Genomic DNA, 15,997 nt, shown 5'->3' with positions numbered 1-15,997 from the left:
ACGTCTCTACTGTGGGACATCGACCAGTGCCCTGTGAGAACACAGTTTTAGTGTTGCTTTACCTGGCGTCAGTGGGTTCTCACCTTTCGGTGGACACTGCACCCCCACCCCCCCGCCATGCACATACAAAGTTGTTCATACTATTTCCGAGGGTTTATGAGTTTCTTAGACACCCTGGGGCCTCTCATTTAAGAACCGCTGGCTGGTAACAAACCTAATAAAATCTGGGTTTATATAATAGAAAACATCAACCAAAGGAAGATAGGACATTGCACAGATTCTTCTTAGCAGGTTTTGTGTAACTACTAAAACTTCCTTAGTGCATTTTAAGTTATTTTTTAAAAGGCAGCATATGTATGTTCTCCCCTTTCCCTCATTGAGTCAAGGGAGGTTTGCCTGTTTTGTCGTTGGGTAAATTTTAGTTCACTGTTCTAAGCGGACATTTCCGTCTGATGATGTCCTGTGTCCACTGTTAACACCAGTGGCCTGGAGCCCCATTTAAAGAAGCCAGACTGGGAAAAGCCTGCGCTGTCCTGCCTTCAAGCAGTTTCTCCTGCGGATTCCAGTGCCCTGTGGAACTGCAGCACTTCCTGTGGAGGGAGGTAAGTGCTTTTTGGGCTGGTCAGCAGGCCAGTGGTGTCGGTGTGAGGTGGGTCTGTGTTCTGGAGATGTCCCAGATTATGGGGTTTCAGTGATCTTCATAGTTTTAATAATCTCAATAGTGGTGGTTTTGGTAGGACAAGGAACTTTCATGGTATTACTGAGGATTTGCTGCCCCTTGATCCTCACATCCTGGGAAAGGTGAGGTATCGAGGTCCAGCTAGTGCTGTGCCCGGACCTGCTGTCTTTACGTGCGTCTCAGCCCCAAAGTCACACCCTCAGTGCAGGGCTTTCAAACTACTGGCCCCTCTCCTCTGGTCTATTTTATGTATTTGGCTACTGCATAGAATTTCTATTAAGAAAAAAAAGATTCTTATACCATTACTAAAAAGTCAAGGTTTTAATAACAACTTTCACGTAGGTGTATGTGTATATACACAACAGTAAAATGTATGGTTTTAACTCACACAAAGTTGTTTTTAAACCCATGAAAATCAAGTTTGTTCCCAGACATATTCATGCATTTTTTCCTTAAATAATATATGTAGGATGAAAAAAACATGCACACATAAAGGTCTTTTGGGAAAAATAGCCCTTTTGTTTCCTCCCAGGGTCGGGTCCAGGGTTTTACATAGAATGGAATGTCAAGTACCGAAGGTTCAGAACTAGGGATCTTGTTTGCTTGGTTTTCTAAAGTAGTATTTAGGAATTGTTGTAGGAATTCAGTTTAGGTCACGTGGCCACATGCTAGGGTGAGAGGCAGGAGAAAAGATTCAAGTTTTTTGCTGCATATCTCCACTGTGCTTCTGCATCTGCAAGTGGGGTAAGGAGACTGAGACTTAGGATGGCGCACGGAGAGCTCTCTGCCTCTGCTCAATGCCTGACTAGCACCGAGGAAAGGCTGTTTCCTTCCCTAACTCATGAGGTGCTAAAATTACAGGTTTATTCAGGAAGATTTACTGAGGACCTTGTGTGTGCCAGATTACTGTCTAGGAAGAGGTAGAACCTACCAGTAGCAAGATGCTTCAGTAGCAAACTAGACTCGGAAGGACGAGAATTGGCTGGAGGTGCTGCTGTTGACAGGAGACAGTAGAAGCAGTGTTCGGTTTGCTGTTCAGTGTTTATTAAGTAGATTCAGTCTTATATATGATATACAGGTTCAAAAGGAAAAGGATTCCACATACTTATGAAATCAGTGCATTTAGCAAGTAATACCATGGAGATAACAGCTCGATTAACAGCTCATTGGTCTTGTTAAGTGAGGGAGAGAGGGAGTCGGCCTGTGCTAGTCATTCCACAAACAAAACAGAATTTAGTCGCATCACGTAGAGAAGACACATTCTAAGAATTAAAATATTAAGCCACATTTACTGGAAAAACTCACTATAGAGAACACAAATAATTTTTATAGAGAGCATTGAGGAGGAAGTCCTCACCTGCTTAGAAGAGCCACGTTAAGTTGCATAGGTGCATATCTGTAAAAATATAATTTAGAGGTGAAGCCATTGATTAATAGTCACTTTTAAAAGTTGGTGCCATCCACTGTTTGCCTTAAGTGCCATCTACTCGCTGTCTGGAGCCCCCGTCCCTCCCCAGAGGTGGTGCCTCATGAATGAGCTGCCCCCAGAGGAACCCTGAAGAAATACTTGTACCATCTGCACTGAAAGTCTTAAAATCTCATCTCAGATAGGGAACTCACACTCTTCCAAAACATGTCTAAATTATGCCAGAGGATTGATGACCTCTTGGGTTGTCCCTAAGTCCTGGTTGGCTTGATCCTAAAGGCCACGTGAGTCATCTTGACCTTCTCACTCCAGGCTACCCAGAGAACTGTCTTCATCCCACAGCTCTGCAGCGCGGTCCTGCCTTCACTCCTCCTCTGTCTGCGAGGAGGTGCCCCAGGGGCTGGTGGGAGGTCTCTGTTCTGACTCCTGGTCCGAAATGGACCACATGATAGGAGCACGTGGACCATCTACCAGGTGGAAAGTGTTTTTCAGCAAATCTGAGTTCTAGGTGGTGTAGGTTTTTTGTTTTTATTTTTAGGTGGAAACACAGGTAAAAAGCGAGAGGTTTTTGTTTTGTGGCTTTGCTAAGCAGATGAGCTTAGTGAGGTGCATCTTCCTCCTCAAGAGCGAGTCTTGCAGAACACACAGGGACTGGGGGCATCTGTACATGTAAACAGTACACTTTCACTGAGTCCAAAATTAGGAGCAAAAATACAAAGGTTCACATTGGTCTTAGGTAGATACAGGCGAGAAAGGATTGAGCTACTTAGCTCAGAAACAACAAAAACAAAGTTTCTAAAGCACCACTAAATTATATAAAAATCAGACCATGGACGGATTGAAACTGGTATTCTGGTGAAATACTTTACTATCTTGTAAAAAGTTTTACAAAAAAATTACAAATTAAAAGTATCAACCCTCTGAGTTCAAAGCAGCATTTTGAAAATGAACTGGTAGTTAATCCTATAACCACCCCTGGAGTTGTAAGTGGCCCTTGGGAATAGGGACGGATGGGTTGTTTGAAATCCTCTAAAACCCTCCTAGCCCCCCACCTGTCCCCCTCCCCCTCAACACTGTCCTTGGGAGTGAACTGTCCCTTGTAAGAGCGGTGATGGTAAAATGAACTTCCGATGGGTTACACACACTTCTCACTGGTCTACTTGAGGATCCACCACTAAGACCAAAGGCCCACTTCTCTGATTCTACCTTTTTTGTGGGATTAGCCCTCTGCAAAGACTCTGGAATTGCTACTTTGCATTTCCTTTTTAACTTAGGATCCCAAATGATTACTTTTGTGTCCTGAGGCCCTCCAGAAGATTTTTAAATGGCTGTGGGACAGGGCTTGGGGAACCCTTTGGGAGAAGGCAGTCCCTTGGATGAGGGCGAGACAGCAGCGAGCTTGGTTCATCAGAACCAGCTTTTTGGTGCTCTCCAAGTCAGGAGTAGAGGGAAAAGGGGTTGAAGCTGCATTTTTTAAAACAGAAGCAAAATAGAACAAGATCCCTGACTGAACCAGCTAGTAGAATCCTGTTTCCATGCATTAACTTGCTGCCCATTCTGCCATCTCTAGGGCTTCGGGTGTAGCTTCACTGTGAAGGAACCCACCCAAGAGCTGGGGTCAATATGACAAAGTCCACCATCCTGGAGGTCCCCTGGAGTCCCAGTGGACTTCTACCACTGGCATGTCCTCTCCTTTATCTTTAAAATTCGCTGAACCCACGCTCTTGCTGCAGTACTAAGGCAGGCTGGTGGTGGTCAGTCACCAAAGTTTGAACTTAGAAAAACTCAACTTCAGACGGTAGCTTGTATGCTCTTTAGATCTAATCCCTTGTGGGGGTGGTGGGAGGGAGCCCCTTCTCTGGCCTTTCTCACTTCTGTCTGCCAAGAAATGCAAACCGTTCCCGTCCAGCTTGGGTACCACCTCTGGGAGAAGTGAGTGACACATTAAGCAACTGATATCAGGAATTCTAGGGTGGCGATTGTCTCTGCCAGGTTTTAACATTAAGATTTTCACAAATTGCCTGGGGTAACATTTTCAAAAGATCTACCGATTACTTTGTTGTATTGTTCACACACAAAAATAAATATTTACACAAATTCAAACATCCGGGAGTAGTACTGAGCAGGTGGGACTGGACATGTGGATGCCGGGTGTAGGGGAGGCCTTGGGCACTGGAGCTTGTGCTGTGCTAAGGGTGAGTCTCAGGTGTCCTGGCCCTGCCCAGAGGCCTGGGGATTGGTCAGGCGGAAGGCAGAGGTGGTGTGGCTGGGTGAGGTGTTGGAGGCCACTGAGAGATAAGACCACCCCCAACCTCTAGGGGCTGGAAGTAAGCACGGGGTGGGCACCCTACCTTTCAGAGTTTCTGGATCTGAGGCAGGATGGGGCATCTGCACTTGTGCCCCCTTCCCACTCCTCCTGAGGGGGGTCTGCCACAGTGCCGGGAGGAAGTTGGCTGCAGAAAAGCTGGTTTGGGAAGGGGTGCCTGCTCCGGGGTCGAGTGGCTCTCTGCGGCGATCCTAGGGGCCGCTCGGCCCTGGCTCCCCTGGGGCCTCTTTGCTCTGAGGGAGGAAAGGCAACAGAGGGCTTCTGCCAGCTCTGGGCAGGGGCGGTCAGCAGAGAGCTGCTGTCATGGCTACGGAGTGTCGCGTGGAGAGGCCCCGCGGGCCTGCTGAGGTCTGGGCGAATCCCTGGTTTTAGCAGCACTGGCAGGTATTGCACTGAGCAAGAGGAAGTGCCTATCAGGGAGGAAGGAAACCAGGCCAGCTTTTTCCTTTTGCCCTTTTTCACACTCCAGGGATTATGGGTTTCTTCCAGGACTGGCCCCTCCAGAAGAAGGGCTGGTCTTAGGAGAACCCAAGTGGCTTCTCCACTTCCACTGATGATCCCTTTACTCCAAACATGGGGCGAAGGGATGGGAACTGCAGTCTGCCCTGGAGCTCACAGCTGCCAGACAGCTGGGGGCGCACCCTGAAGACACTTGCCCTTCCCGGCAGGTGTCTGGGGGCCCAGGCCTGTGCAGGGAAGTAGTCAGGCTCCCCGGGAGCACAGTGAGGGCAGGGGCCTTGCTGCCACCTCCCAGTGCTCTGTCCCAGTAAGCAGCTGGGAGGGGCAGGGGCCTGCGGCGGCTGGTTCTAAGGAGCACGACCCTCTCTGGGCTCCAGCTCCTGGACACCCAGTCTGGACTTACCTCCCGGGCAGAAACTGTAGGGGGGAGTTAGGGTGACCGCCGTTCAAAACAGGCTCAGGGCACATCCTGGAAAAAGCCCACGCTGGAGTGTGAGGTAGAATATAGGTGACCATGTGACTGGGGCTTCTGTAGAGTGGGGTAGGGGTGCCTTTTTTGTTTTGCTTTGCAGTGGGTGTGCGTGAGGTCCTCCTGCTTGGTGGGGCCTGGGGAGGCCTGGCAGTATCCCTGTGACGGCACTGGGATCTGCTCCAGGACGGCCTGGCCGAGGGGTGGTGGCCTTCCCCAGGGTGTGCTGGGCACTCAGAGGGACAGCCAGCCTGGCACCCGCCCTGCCCCTGCCGGCCCCAGCCCGCGTCAGTGTAGTGATATGGAATGTTAGGTACGGGGATACATCCTTCTGATCAGACAGACACAGACTGGCAATCTGTACAAACACAAAAGAATCCATTTTCAGAAAAATAAATTACTAAGGGGAGAGGAAGAAAGGGTCCACTTTGTTTTTCTCAATAAATATGCAATTCTGCTCACCTAAGACTTGAAAGGTAATTATCTGGGGGTGGGATTCTAACATCAGGGTCCACGAAGGTGATTCTAAATAGAGCTGCAGCCCCGGCGCGTTGGCAGGGGAGCCCCACCCTTCCAGAGCTGCCCCCACTGGCCTCTTCCAAGCAGGTCAGAGCACCCGTGTGGTGAGATTCCAAAAAAAAGTGTCCTTGTGCCCAAAGTCTCAGGTGCTTGGAGTGTGGCTAGAAACAGCTCTTTTGGATCCCACCTCTTTCAAAAAACAAAATGTACCAACTGGTGAGGCAGGAAGCCAGGTCCGGGCTGGGACAGCCTCCTTCCCCAGGGCAGTGCACTCCAGGTGCCGGCGGGGTCAGTTCTGCTGTAAGATGAGGTTTTCCAGTTCGTCTGCGGAGCGCAGCAGGAAGGCAGCAGACTCCCGGTAGCCGGCGATGAGCTGCCGCACGGCGCTGATCTCCGTGGGGCTGAGCTGGGCGCTGGGCATGGTCCTGCTGGTGCTGTTGCTGGAGGGGGTGGGTGTGGGGGTGGTGGAGGTGGTCGAGGCCCCGCCTTTCATGCTGAGGTCCGTGGGCCCTGTGCAGAGGGAAACGGGGTAAGGGAAGGAGCAGACACCCTGCCCGGCATCTGGGCGGCAAGGCGTCCTTTACGCGCTCATCACCCTGAGCCTTGGTGCCTGCTGCCAGTCAGGCTGGAGTCTGAGGCCCTGGGCTGTCTCCCTGGTGCCTACAATGGGGCCTGCCGGCGACAGGGTGAAGCCTCAGGGTGATCTTACAAAGAAGGGGTCTCCTGGGCACCGTGTGACAGGTGCAAGCCGCTGTGGAGAGGCCTGCCCCGGATCACAGCGTGACGCGTGCATGGTGGGTGTGTCGGGAGGGTGCCACGTGGCAAGTGCACAGGCCCTGGCATCAGGCAGAACGCCCTCCTACCCTAGCTCCCTGGCACGGCTCGTGCCCTGTGCTTTCTGAGCACCCCCAACACACGCAGCCCAAGCTCTGGCCCAGGCGAGGAAGCGGAGGCCTTGGAAGCAAAGGACCTTCCTGAGATCTGCCTCTCCGCAGTGCGGTGAGAGGAGCTTGGGAACGGGAAATAACAGTCCCATCAAGGAACTGTGGGGACAGGCACTGCGAGAAAGTCTGTCTGTGTGCGGAGGGGACCAGTACAGACCTGTGTGCTATCCTCCCCACTCGGGGAGGTTGGGAGGGGAGATGGTGTGCGGGTGTCCACGATGGAGCCACAAAAGACCAGTAACAGGAACACCTGCATGTGCACAGAAGGAAGGGGCTTCTGTCCAGCTGGAGGGAAGCCCGAGAGGCCAGCTTCCCTGCGTGGCTGTGGACGGCGCTCCCACCAGAGAGGGGGCGCGGGCGCCTGGGGGTGCAGGGAGGGGCTGGCTGTTACGCTCTTTCTGCTGGGCCTCAGCACCTGGAGTCCCCCTTCCTTTGAAGATTTCTTTTGTACCTGAGTGAGGCGGAAACAGGACCCAGACAGGCTGTCTGGGGAAATCACCTGTCCTTTGCCCTCAGATGGTGGCAGCAGAAGAGGGAGCCCCTCTTCTGGGACACAGTAGGGGGGTGTGTGTCCTAGGGGAGGGGCATCAGGCCCTATTTCCTCTCTGCCTTTCCCAAGAAGCTCTGTGGGGTGAGCTGCTGGCTTTGGAGTCAAGTGTGGATTCAGGTCCCACTCTGCTACTTCGCTGGCAAAGTCTTCAACCCCTCTGAGCCTCAGAGCCGTCATCTGCAAACAGGCAGCTCTCAGGAGCAGGAGCCGGGGCGCCAGTGGGAAGGCTTCTCGGCCCACGGAGGCCTGACTTCCCAGTCTGGCCCTCTAGGAAAGGGCTCCTCAACTCCTGGAGCTGGAAAAGTATTCTTATGAGGGGCTCAGCAAGAAACAGCCAAAGAAGGTGGGAGCTGGGGCTTCCTTAGGAGGCCTTCTCTGATCCAAAGAGGTGAGGCTCCCTGTTTCCCGCCCACAGCCTGGGCTCATCTCACACGGGGTGCGGGGCTGCTCTGGGGGACCCACCATCTCCTCACTACTCTGTGGGTTCTGATGGCCACGCGTGCTCATTAGTGTATCTACAGTGGCAGTTTTTATGCCGCTGTAAGAGAGATGGACTAGTAAGTGCTTGTCACTGGAGACGTCTAGACCAGAAGTAACGTCTTGGGATAAACTATGGAAACCTGACTGCTGCTAAAAGGAAGCTGGTGCAGCCTCCAAATGGGGAAGGAAGTTGGAGCCTAAGATGGGACAGTTTGTCACATGGGGTTATTTCCTGTCTGACCAGAGAATACGGACATCAAGAAGGAGGTCTTAGGAACTGGTTTGCTAAAGAACGTCCTTGGAATTGAGAGTTAAAGGAACTGTTAAGTGTGTTAAAATCAAACACAGGAGGAAGGAGTTTGGGCTGTGTATTACTGGAACCAGCAGCCAAGCAGGGGACTCCCAAGTTGGTGGCCAACTGGGAGACCGGGACAGGCATACCTGTCAGGTACTGCAGGGGCTGGACCCCGAGGGATGGGGAGGAGAGGGTTTGGTTCCCTCTGGGGTGCCTCTGGTCCCCTTCAGACAATGCCTGGGGGTGGCTGGAGCCTCTTGCCACGGCCAATGTGAGCAGCAGCTGGCAGTGGCGCTGGGTGTCCTCTTTCCTCCTTCCATTCCCAAATCTTACCCGGTTCGTGCCTGTGCTCAGAGCCTGCCTTCCTTCTCCCCTGGGCTGTAGCTAAAGCCTGCAAAGGAGGAGGTCCCTGTTGCCTACAGCCAGTCTGATCTGTAGACATCCCCACGCAGGCTCTGGTTACAGCCAGGCGCTTGCTGGATGGCTGGTGGAGGGGTGGAGTTGCCAGCACCCCAGGCAAGACAGGCAGAGCCCGATTCTATCTAAGCTGATTTGCATCTCCAGATGACAACATAATGAGCAAAGTGAGGAGCTCTGAGCCATTAATACGGCCAACCGAGGTACCAAACTGACTGAACAATCGCTTAAAAGGCCACGCCTGGGGAGGGCAGAGGGACTACCGGGTAGCCCTACAACCACATGGCTGCCGCCCATTTTCATCCAACTGCTGGGGAGGAATGTTCTTCAAATGAGGTGCCAGCACTCACAGGATGGGGGCTGTGCCAGGCAAGGAGGTAAATGACCAGATCTCTGCCTCAGTGACCTCCCACCCACCTCTAAGGAACCAGGTGTCCATGGATGGGAACCTGAGGCCCAGGGTACACAGGATGGGGCATGCAGCAGGCCCAGCACCCCACCAGAGAGGCCCTCAGGAGAGGGACAGCCCTGAGATAGAACACACTGGGTGGCATCAGGGAGAGGCTTGTCACCATCGTCTACTGCCTGGGAGGGATCAGGGCCTAGGTCACCCCTACCTCTCCTGCTGGGTGCCAGACTGCCCACGTGTAGGGGGCAGGGCTGGTGGATGGTCCTTCCTGGAAGGAGAGCAGCCCCCGTGGGACAGCCATTCTACCTCTTGCTGTGCTGGCCACTCTGGCCTTAGCTTCAGGGATTAGGGCCAGGCAGCCTCTTATTTTAGGTTAAGAGGCATTAGGAAGGGATGAGGAGTTAAGCCCAGGCAGGAATCTTCCAGGGACCTGCACATACTTCCTGGTTCTGGGGGGTGTGGTGAGTGTGGGGCAGGGGCTGGCTCCAGGGTGGGGGTGGCCTGGGCTTCCTGCCAGGGATAGGACTGGCCCCCTCCCTTGCTGCCCTTATGCCGAGGGTAAGGGCTTGAGGGATTCTCAGGCATGTCCAGCCTTGACCTGACACCAGGCTTCCCCGGCTTGCAGGCGGCACCTTCCTCCAATCCACTCCCTGAGCAGCACCTCGGCATCCTCAATGCTTCCCCTCAACTCCCTGGTCTCTGAACGACCCCCAAAGCACACCACTGCTGCCTCCGGCCCTCCCCCTTCGAACCTTCTCACCACACGGGCAGACAGAACAATGCAGACAACACAATTCACAGCTCTTCTGTGCTCAAAACCTAGCAGCGGCTCCTCCCCAGAACAGAACAAAACCTACGTGCCTGGCCCAGAGGCCCCAGGACGCTCGCCACAGGCTGGCCCCACTCCTGCCCTGCTGCCCTTGGCCTCAGTGAAAGGGCCTAACGTCCCCACTCCAGGTCCTGTCTCTTCGGGGACTGTTTCTCTAGTAATGGCCTGTGTCCCATCTGCAGCAGAGCTGCCTGGGACGTCACCAGAAAAGCACCTACTGAATCACTCAGCAGTGGGAGTGCAGCCAAGGGAACAGGTGTGTAACCTTCGCCCCACGTGACTTGGATGTGGGCACCGTGAGTGCAGGGACAAGGGCTGAGGCCCAGCTCCTGGGTAAGCGGCCATGCACTGAGGCCTGGGGAGGGAGATGACCTGCCCAGAGCTGCTCGGCAGGGCCGCTGGGCCACAGCCGAATAGGGGCAGGCCTGGCTCTGCAGGAAGCATCTCCCTGAGCCTCAGTAGTCATGGTGAGACTGGGGCGTGGAGAGGCTTCAACTCAGGCAAAGAGCAGAGCCTTGGCTGCAACTCGGGCCCTGGGGGAGCAGAACCAGCGCGAGGCACCAGCAGGGAGTGAAGCAGCCTGGGAGCAGCATCTCCAGTGGTGAGAAGGTGGGAGCTTTTTGTGTTTAACCGGCTGAGTCTTCCTTACCTTCTGATCTAAGGGCTGGCTAAGATGATGAAATGGGAGGGTGCCAGGAGCCGCCCTCTCTGGCTCCCTGAGCCGTGAGGGAGTCCCTTGGCCTTGCTAGCCTCTGCTTTCCCCCTACCCGCCCCTCCCTGGGGCTGCGTACGGACTGCCCTGGGTGCTGGCCAGGGGCCCAGAGCCTGGGCCTCTCTGGACTCACCGTTACTGTGATTTCCTGTCTGGAGGGAAGCAGGGGGCTGCAGGTTGCTGCTCAAGGCCCCATAACCACGGTAACTGTAGTTGAGGCCGCCGTTGACGTACACAGGGTCCTGGGAGTAGGAGGAGGCTGGCAGTGAGTAGGTGGAGTGGGTGATGGCTGCGGAGTCCCGCGAGTGCTGCTTGTCCAAGGCTATGGGCTCGTCCTGCAGAGGGGCAAGGTGGCGCTGGAAAACTGGGGACAGCCAGCCCCAGCCTCTGTCCCTGGGTGTGGCCCCAGGTCTCCTGGGACCCAATGCTGCGGCTTGGCCTGGGGGATTCTGTCCCTTCCCCGGTCACCTTGCCCCTAACCCCCCCACCCCCTGCTCATCTCCCTAGGGGCATATTTGATCTGTCACCACCAAGCTGAAGACCCTCTGGTCCCAGGATGAGGGCCAGACTTCCTTAGGAGGCCAGTGGGACCCTTGACCGACTCTAGCCACCTCTTGGTGCCTGCCTGGTCCTGTCCTCGCCCTCCTAGCTGCACAGTCCAGCTCCATCGGGCCACATCCGTCCAAGGATGCCCTCCCTGCTCCCTTCGCAGCAGCCCCACTGCCCGGGAGCGGCCCCAGGGGTGGCAGGGGAGCAGGTACCTGCGAGGACTGGTAGATCTCCAGGCGCATCCTCTTGGCTGCCTTTCTCGTCTCGCTCTCGCAGGCAGCTGCCAGGATGTTTTCTGCCATGGCCGAGGTCAGGTGGGGTGGCGTGGGTCTGGTCTGCAGGCCGAACGGAGATGCAGCTAGTGTGGGGCTTGTGCAGAGACCCTGCCCCAGAGATGGGCAGTGCAGAGCTGGGGTTGGGGCTCCAGTTCCTTCACCTACAGAGCTGGGTGGCCCTTCTGGGCCCCAGTTCCCTCACTGTCAGAACGGGATTACAGAACCTGCTTCCAGGGCTACTGGGAAGACGATGGGAGACTGCGTGGCTAAGGGTCGCCCAGGAATCCCAGGGGTGTGGCTGGAAGGCAGTAGTGGCACAGGGAGAGGACGGGCTGGGCGGGAGGGCTCACCATCTCCATGCCGTTCTTCTTCATGCGACGGCAGGACTTGAGGTACGTGCGGATGCGCTTGCGGGCCCGCTCCTGGAACTCGGGGAACTGCCGGCTGCAGGACTCAATGATGGCCTGGATCTTCTCCTTGGGCTGCTTGGAGATGGGCACCATGCGGTCCAGGTTCTCGTCCACAAAGAGACGCACAAACATCTGTGGAGACACAGTCGTGGGAGGGCTGGCCCTGGCCCGCCGCGCCCCTCCCAGCCCGCCCACCCCTGGCCCGTGCTCACGTTGAAGGCCTTGAGACGCTCGGGGTCCATGCCCTCAGAGTCATTCATCTTGTCGTTGTCCTCATGGTCGTCATGGTCATCATCGTCGTCATCTGCTGTGGGGGCCCGGCCCACCGTCAGGTCCTCGGGGCAGCCACTGACCTCAGTCTTGATGGAATCGTAGCTCCCGGAGCTGTACGGGGGCGACTGAGGAGAGGGCAGGAGGCGCAGGTTGGACCAGGCAGCTGCCCGTGGCCTTGCCTGGTCTCCTGCGGGTGGTAAGCTTGGGTGCCAGGGTGGCGAGCCCACCCAGCTGCCACGTGAGCCACCGCTGCAAGTCCCTAAGCAGGTCACCCTGCCTCCTGTTCCCTTCATCTGTGCGAAGGGGACAGCAAGGCTGACACCTCCCTCCTGGGCTGCTGTAGGGGCCCGACCCCGGCAGCACGTGTCAGCTGTTGGCTCGGCAGTGGTGCCCACACCGGGACCTGCCACGCAGTTCGAGAAAGGCAGACACGAGGACTCCCACTGCCGGCTGGCTGCTCACCGTGCCAAGATCTGCTTAGCTTCGGGGTTTTCCCCCCTGATCCCCAAAGGGCTGCAACCCTGAGCTGACAACTGAGCTGTCACCGAAGCAACGAGTACGCTGTCTGTTGGGGACGGGGGACAGATGGGCTGGGAGAGGGAGTCAGCCAAGGTGACAGGTCCATTAGGCAGAGTGTGTCCCTGCCGCTCCTGGGCTAGGCTTCTCCCGTCTGTCCCCCCAAGGATGATCCCGGGGGCCCCAGTGAGGATGTGAGGGCACAAAGGGGACCAGACCCAGCCTGCCCAGGTGGGCGCCCGTCCTACAGCAGAGAAGGGCTCCAAGCCTCTGCCCCGACCCACGAGCTCCTCCTGGACAAGCCCCCTCGCCCATCTCTCCTTAGAACGCAGCTCCCCACTTTCCTCCCTGCTTTCTCCACCTTGTCACCCTTCATGGCTCAGCTCCCACACCACCTGTCTCCTGCCCCTGCCCTCAGGGCGCTGCTCTGGGATGGCTCTCTGAGGACCATATGCCTTCTAGAAAGTCTGCACCTTTGTTGTGTCCTGATTTCAGTCATTTGGATCCTGACCGGCAGTGGTCTAGTCCCGTGCTCCTGCCCTTGAGGAGGCTGGCATCTAGCAGGTAAGCTGGGCCCAGGGAACAAAGAGCTGCACAGTCAGACCTTGTGACATGGCAGCCTGGCGTGGCACAGCCCGGAGGCATCACACCACTCACAGAGGAACGAGTCAATGACGATGCACACTGCCCGTGCCTGGTCCCACAGCGCGGCTCCCACCAGCCCTCTCTCCCTGGGACCATGCCCACGGGGGTCACAGGGTCGGCTCTCCCAGGGGCCCTGGCCTGGCACCTGTCTCTTCATCCATAGGGGTAGGATGCTCAGGCCCCCAAGCTGCCTACCAGCTGGCTATGTGGCCCTGGGCAAGTCACATTCCCAAGGTACTCCTTCGCCAAATCCTCGGCCAGGGCAGACAGAGTCAGAGAAAACTACGATGGGACCTCGTCAAAGATTGGCCAGCCAGGCTTCTGCAGCCTGGGCGAGACACGCGGCGACAGCTCAACACCCGTCCCTCGGTACAGAACTCTCATGATGCGCTCCATCTCAGGCAAGCACTGGCATCTACCCTGCCCGCTCTGCAGAGAGAAAACAGGCCTAGGGAGGGAAAAGGGCCTATCCCGAGGTACACGGCTGCGGGCCAGGGAGGTTAGGCTCCCAGAAGGCACTTCTGGCCCGAGCCCAGGCTGGAGAAACATGCCACCGCAGGCAACCTTAGTGGCCCAGAGGCAGCTAGTGGAAGCGCCCACCTCAGCCTGGGCAAGAGGGGAGTTCCAGCCCCTCCCTGGGCCCTCACCCTGTCTCTGCACCATCTGCAGAATGGGACAGGTGTGCAAGTGGCCAGGAAGTGTGAGGCCTGTGCCTGTCTGTGCTGAATGTAGCCACTTGTTGCTGCTATTCAGAGCAGACTATTCCAGGGGAGGGGACAGGCCACAGGGACACATACCACCCACCAGCTTCACCAAGTAAGGGGCCCCATCAGCCCCACTTCAAGATGGGGAATCAGGCTCAGAAGTGGGGGCCTTGCTTGAGGGCACACCCCAAGCCATCTCCCCTTCCAGAGACTCTACAGGAAAGCGGCGTAGCAGCCACTGCCACTGCTCTGACTTGGTGTCACACACAGGCTGGTTCCAGCTATGCTCCAGACGTACACAGTCGCATTTTAGCCTCACAACAACCCTGCTGTCTACAGAAAGAAACGGACTCTCAGCCGCGGCCCCACGCACCTCAGGGGTGCTCTTCACCCCGTACTTGACACGGCTCCGCAGCCCGTCGGCGCTGCAGCCATCTGTGGGGTAGGAGGGGGTGCCGAGCGCTGTGGCAGGTGGGAGCTTGTCACACAGGTTGATGGGCTGATCCTCGGCGGTGGCAGTGAAGTCCATGGGGGCCACGGCGCCATTGCCATTCATCTCGGGGAAGGCAGGGTCGCCCTGCGTGCTGCTCGACGTGGACGGGTTCAGGGTGGAGGAGCCATTGCCACTGCCACTCTCGGAGGAGGAGTCGTCTGGAAAAAGAGGCCTGGGTGTGAGGCCCCATCCCAGCACATGCCACCCCCCAAGACAATCCCTCCCCCTCCAGGGCATGCACACAAGCCACTTCGGAGTACCTGCCCAGAGTACCTGCCCTGTGTCTTCCACGCTGGGGGGGGGGGCAGGGGGAGGGCGTGGCTCTGGGAGTCCAGCCTCACTCTAGCCTGAAGCCTTGGCTGAGGCAGCCACAGGGGGTTCTTCTGCCAGAGCAGTGGGGCCAGCAGGCGCAGAGCAGCCATGGCCATTCCTCCTGCACAGCAGACCCTCAAACACAGCCAGGCTCGAGGAAGCCCAGCTTCAAGGGTCTGCGAGTGTGAGTGGCCTACCAGAGGTCCCTGGACACCCCAGAGGCTGCTTGGGGCTTGGCCAGACCCTCCCTTCTCCCCAGCTGCCAGATGGCACCTTCCCACCCACCGTGATCCCCCTCCCTGCTCAGCACTGCTTTGCCCTTCACACCCTTAGGGGCCCCTCCCCACACTGAGCCCCTGAATTTCTCCTCCTTTTGCTTGACGGAGGAGTGGCTCCATTGTGAACCCCCAGTCGCCGACCCCCTCCTGCAGGCAGGCACGGCTCCACCTCGGCAGCCTGTGCCCGCTGCCCTCTGGGCACAGCCCCCTGGCACCTGAGCGGGCCGTCGCCGCTTTCCTGCGGTGGGCAGCCCAACAAAGCGCTGCCGAGGGCGCCCCCTGCTGTGGAGAGCGCGGCACTGCCCGCCTACCGAACCTGGGAGAACAAACTTTAACTAGGGAGACTGGACGTTGTCAGATGAACTCCGGGCCTCTCCTGCCACAGGGGCCCAGCCGCCTGCTTGATCCGCTGAGACAGCAGAGGCCACCGCCACCCTGGAACTCCCGGGGTCACTCTCAGGTGAGCACCCGCGTGGTTCCCGGTGGCGCCCTGGCGGCTCTGCACCTGCAGCCAGCGCGGGTGGGGGAGGGGTGGCCGCAGCGAGCCCTGGCCACATCCCAGGCCGCCCCTTCCCCCAGGCCAGGGTCGCGTGGACCCCACCCCCACCCTCTCAGCCGGCAGATTATGAAGATTTAGTCCCCAGTGCTGGGCACTGGGCACGCGCACGGCCTGAGCGTCCCCATGGCGACCGAGCGGCTCTAGAGCCCCAACCAATCGCCGGGCTCCGGGCTGCCCGGGGGCGGGACCAGGCTGCCCATCAAGCAGCCAGGCCGGGCGGAGGGGGATGGGAAAGGCCGCGGCGCAGTGGCACCCCTCCCCCTCGGCTGCAGCAGGTCCCCTGGGCCTGGCGTCCTGTTCTCCTCCTGGCAGCAGGGCTCCACTGCTCCCTCAATCCTGCAGGGCAGCTCCAGGTTCTGTTCAAAGCCCGCCCCCAGCTCCCCTACTAGCCCACATCCCAGAGCAGCCGCGGGGACCTCAGCCTCCCCGCCCCTCCTCCTCCCGCACATACGGGTCTGGTTTTCTCCTG

General features: G+C 57.2%; 1 protein-coding gene across 5 annotated transcripts in view; it reads right to left on the bottom strand.

The window, feature by feature from the left end:
• Window positions 1-1,701: 1,701 nt before the first annotated feature.
• Window positions 1,702-15,997, bottom strand: part of NOL4L (nucleolar protein 4 like) — a 120,464-nt gene continuing 106,168 nt past the window's right edge. For 2 of the 5 annotated variants that reach the window (XM_045529450.1, XM_045529455.1), the window contains 6 exons: window positions 14,260-14,537; window positions 11,961-12,146; window positions 11,689-11,880; window positions 11,276-11,398; window positions 10,648-10,849; window positions 1,702-6,388 (listed from right to left, as the gene is read on the bottom strand). In XM_045529450.1, the coding sequence (XP_045385406.1) occupies window positions 6,168-6,388; window positions 10,648-10,849; window positions 11,276-11,398; window positions 11,689-11,880; window positions 11,961-12,146; window positions 14,260-14,537 (1,202 nt within the window). In that variant the 3' untranslated portion in view covers window positions 1,702-6,167. Of the gene's footprint in view, window positions 6,389-6,557; window positions 7,073-10,647; window positions 10,850-11,275; window positions 11,447-11,688; window positions 11,881-11,960; window positions 12,147-14,259; window positions 14,538-15,997 lie in introns of those variants that run through there. The other 3 variants (XM_045529453.1, XM_045529451.1, XM_045529452.1) reach the window with 3 other exon arrangements.

Source organism: Lemur catta, chromosome 17 (genome assembly GCF_020740605.2).
Source record: "Lemur catta isolate mLemCat1 chromosome 17, mLemCat1.pri, whole genome shotgun sequence".
Taxonomy (NCBI): Eukaryota; Metazoa; Chordata; class Mammalia; order Primates; family Lemuridae; genus Lemur; species Lemur catta.
This window is presented reverse-complemented; position numbering and strand designations above follow the sequence as displayed.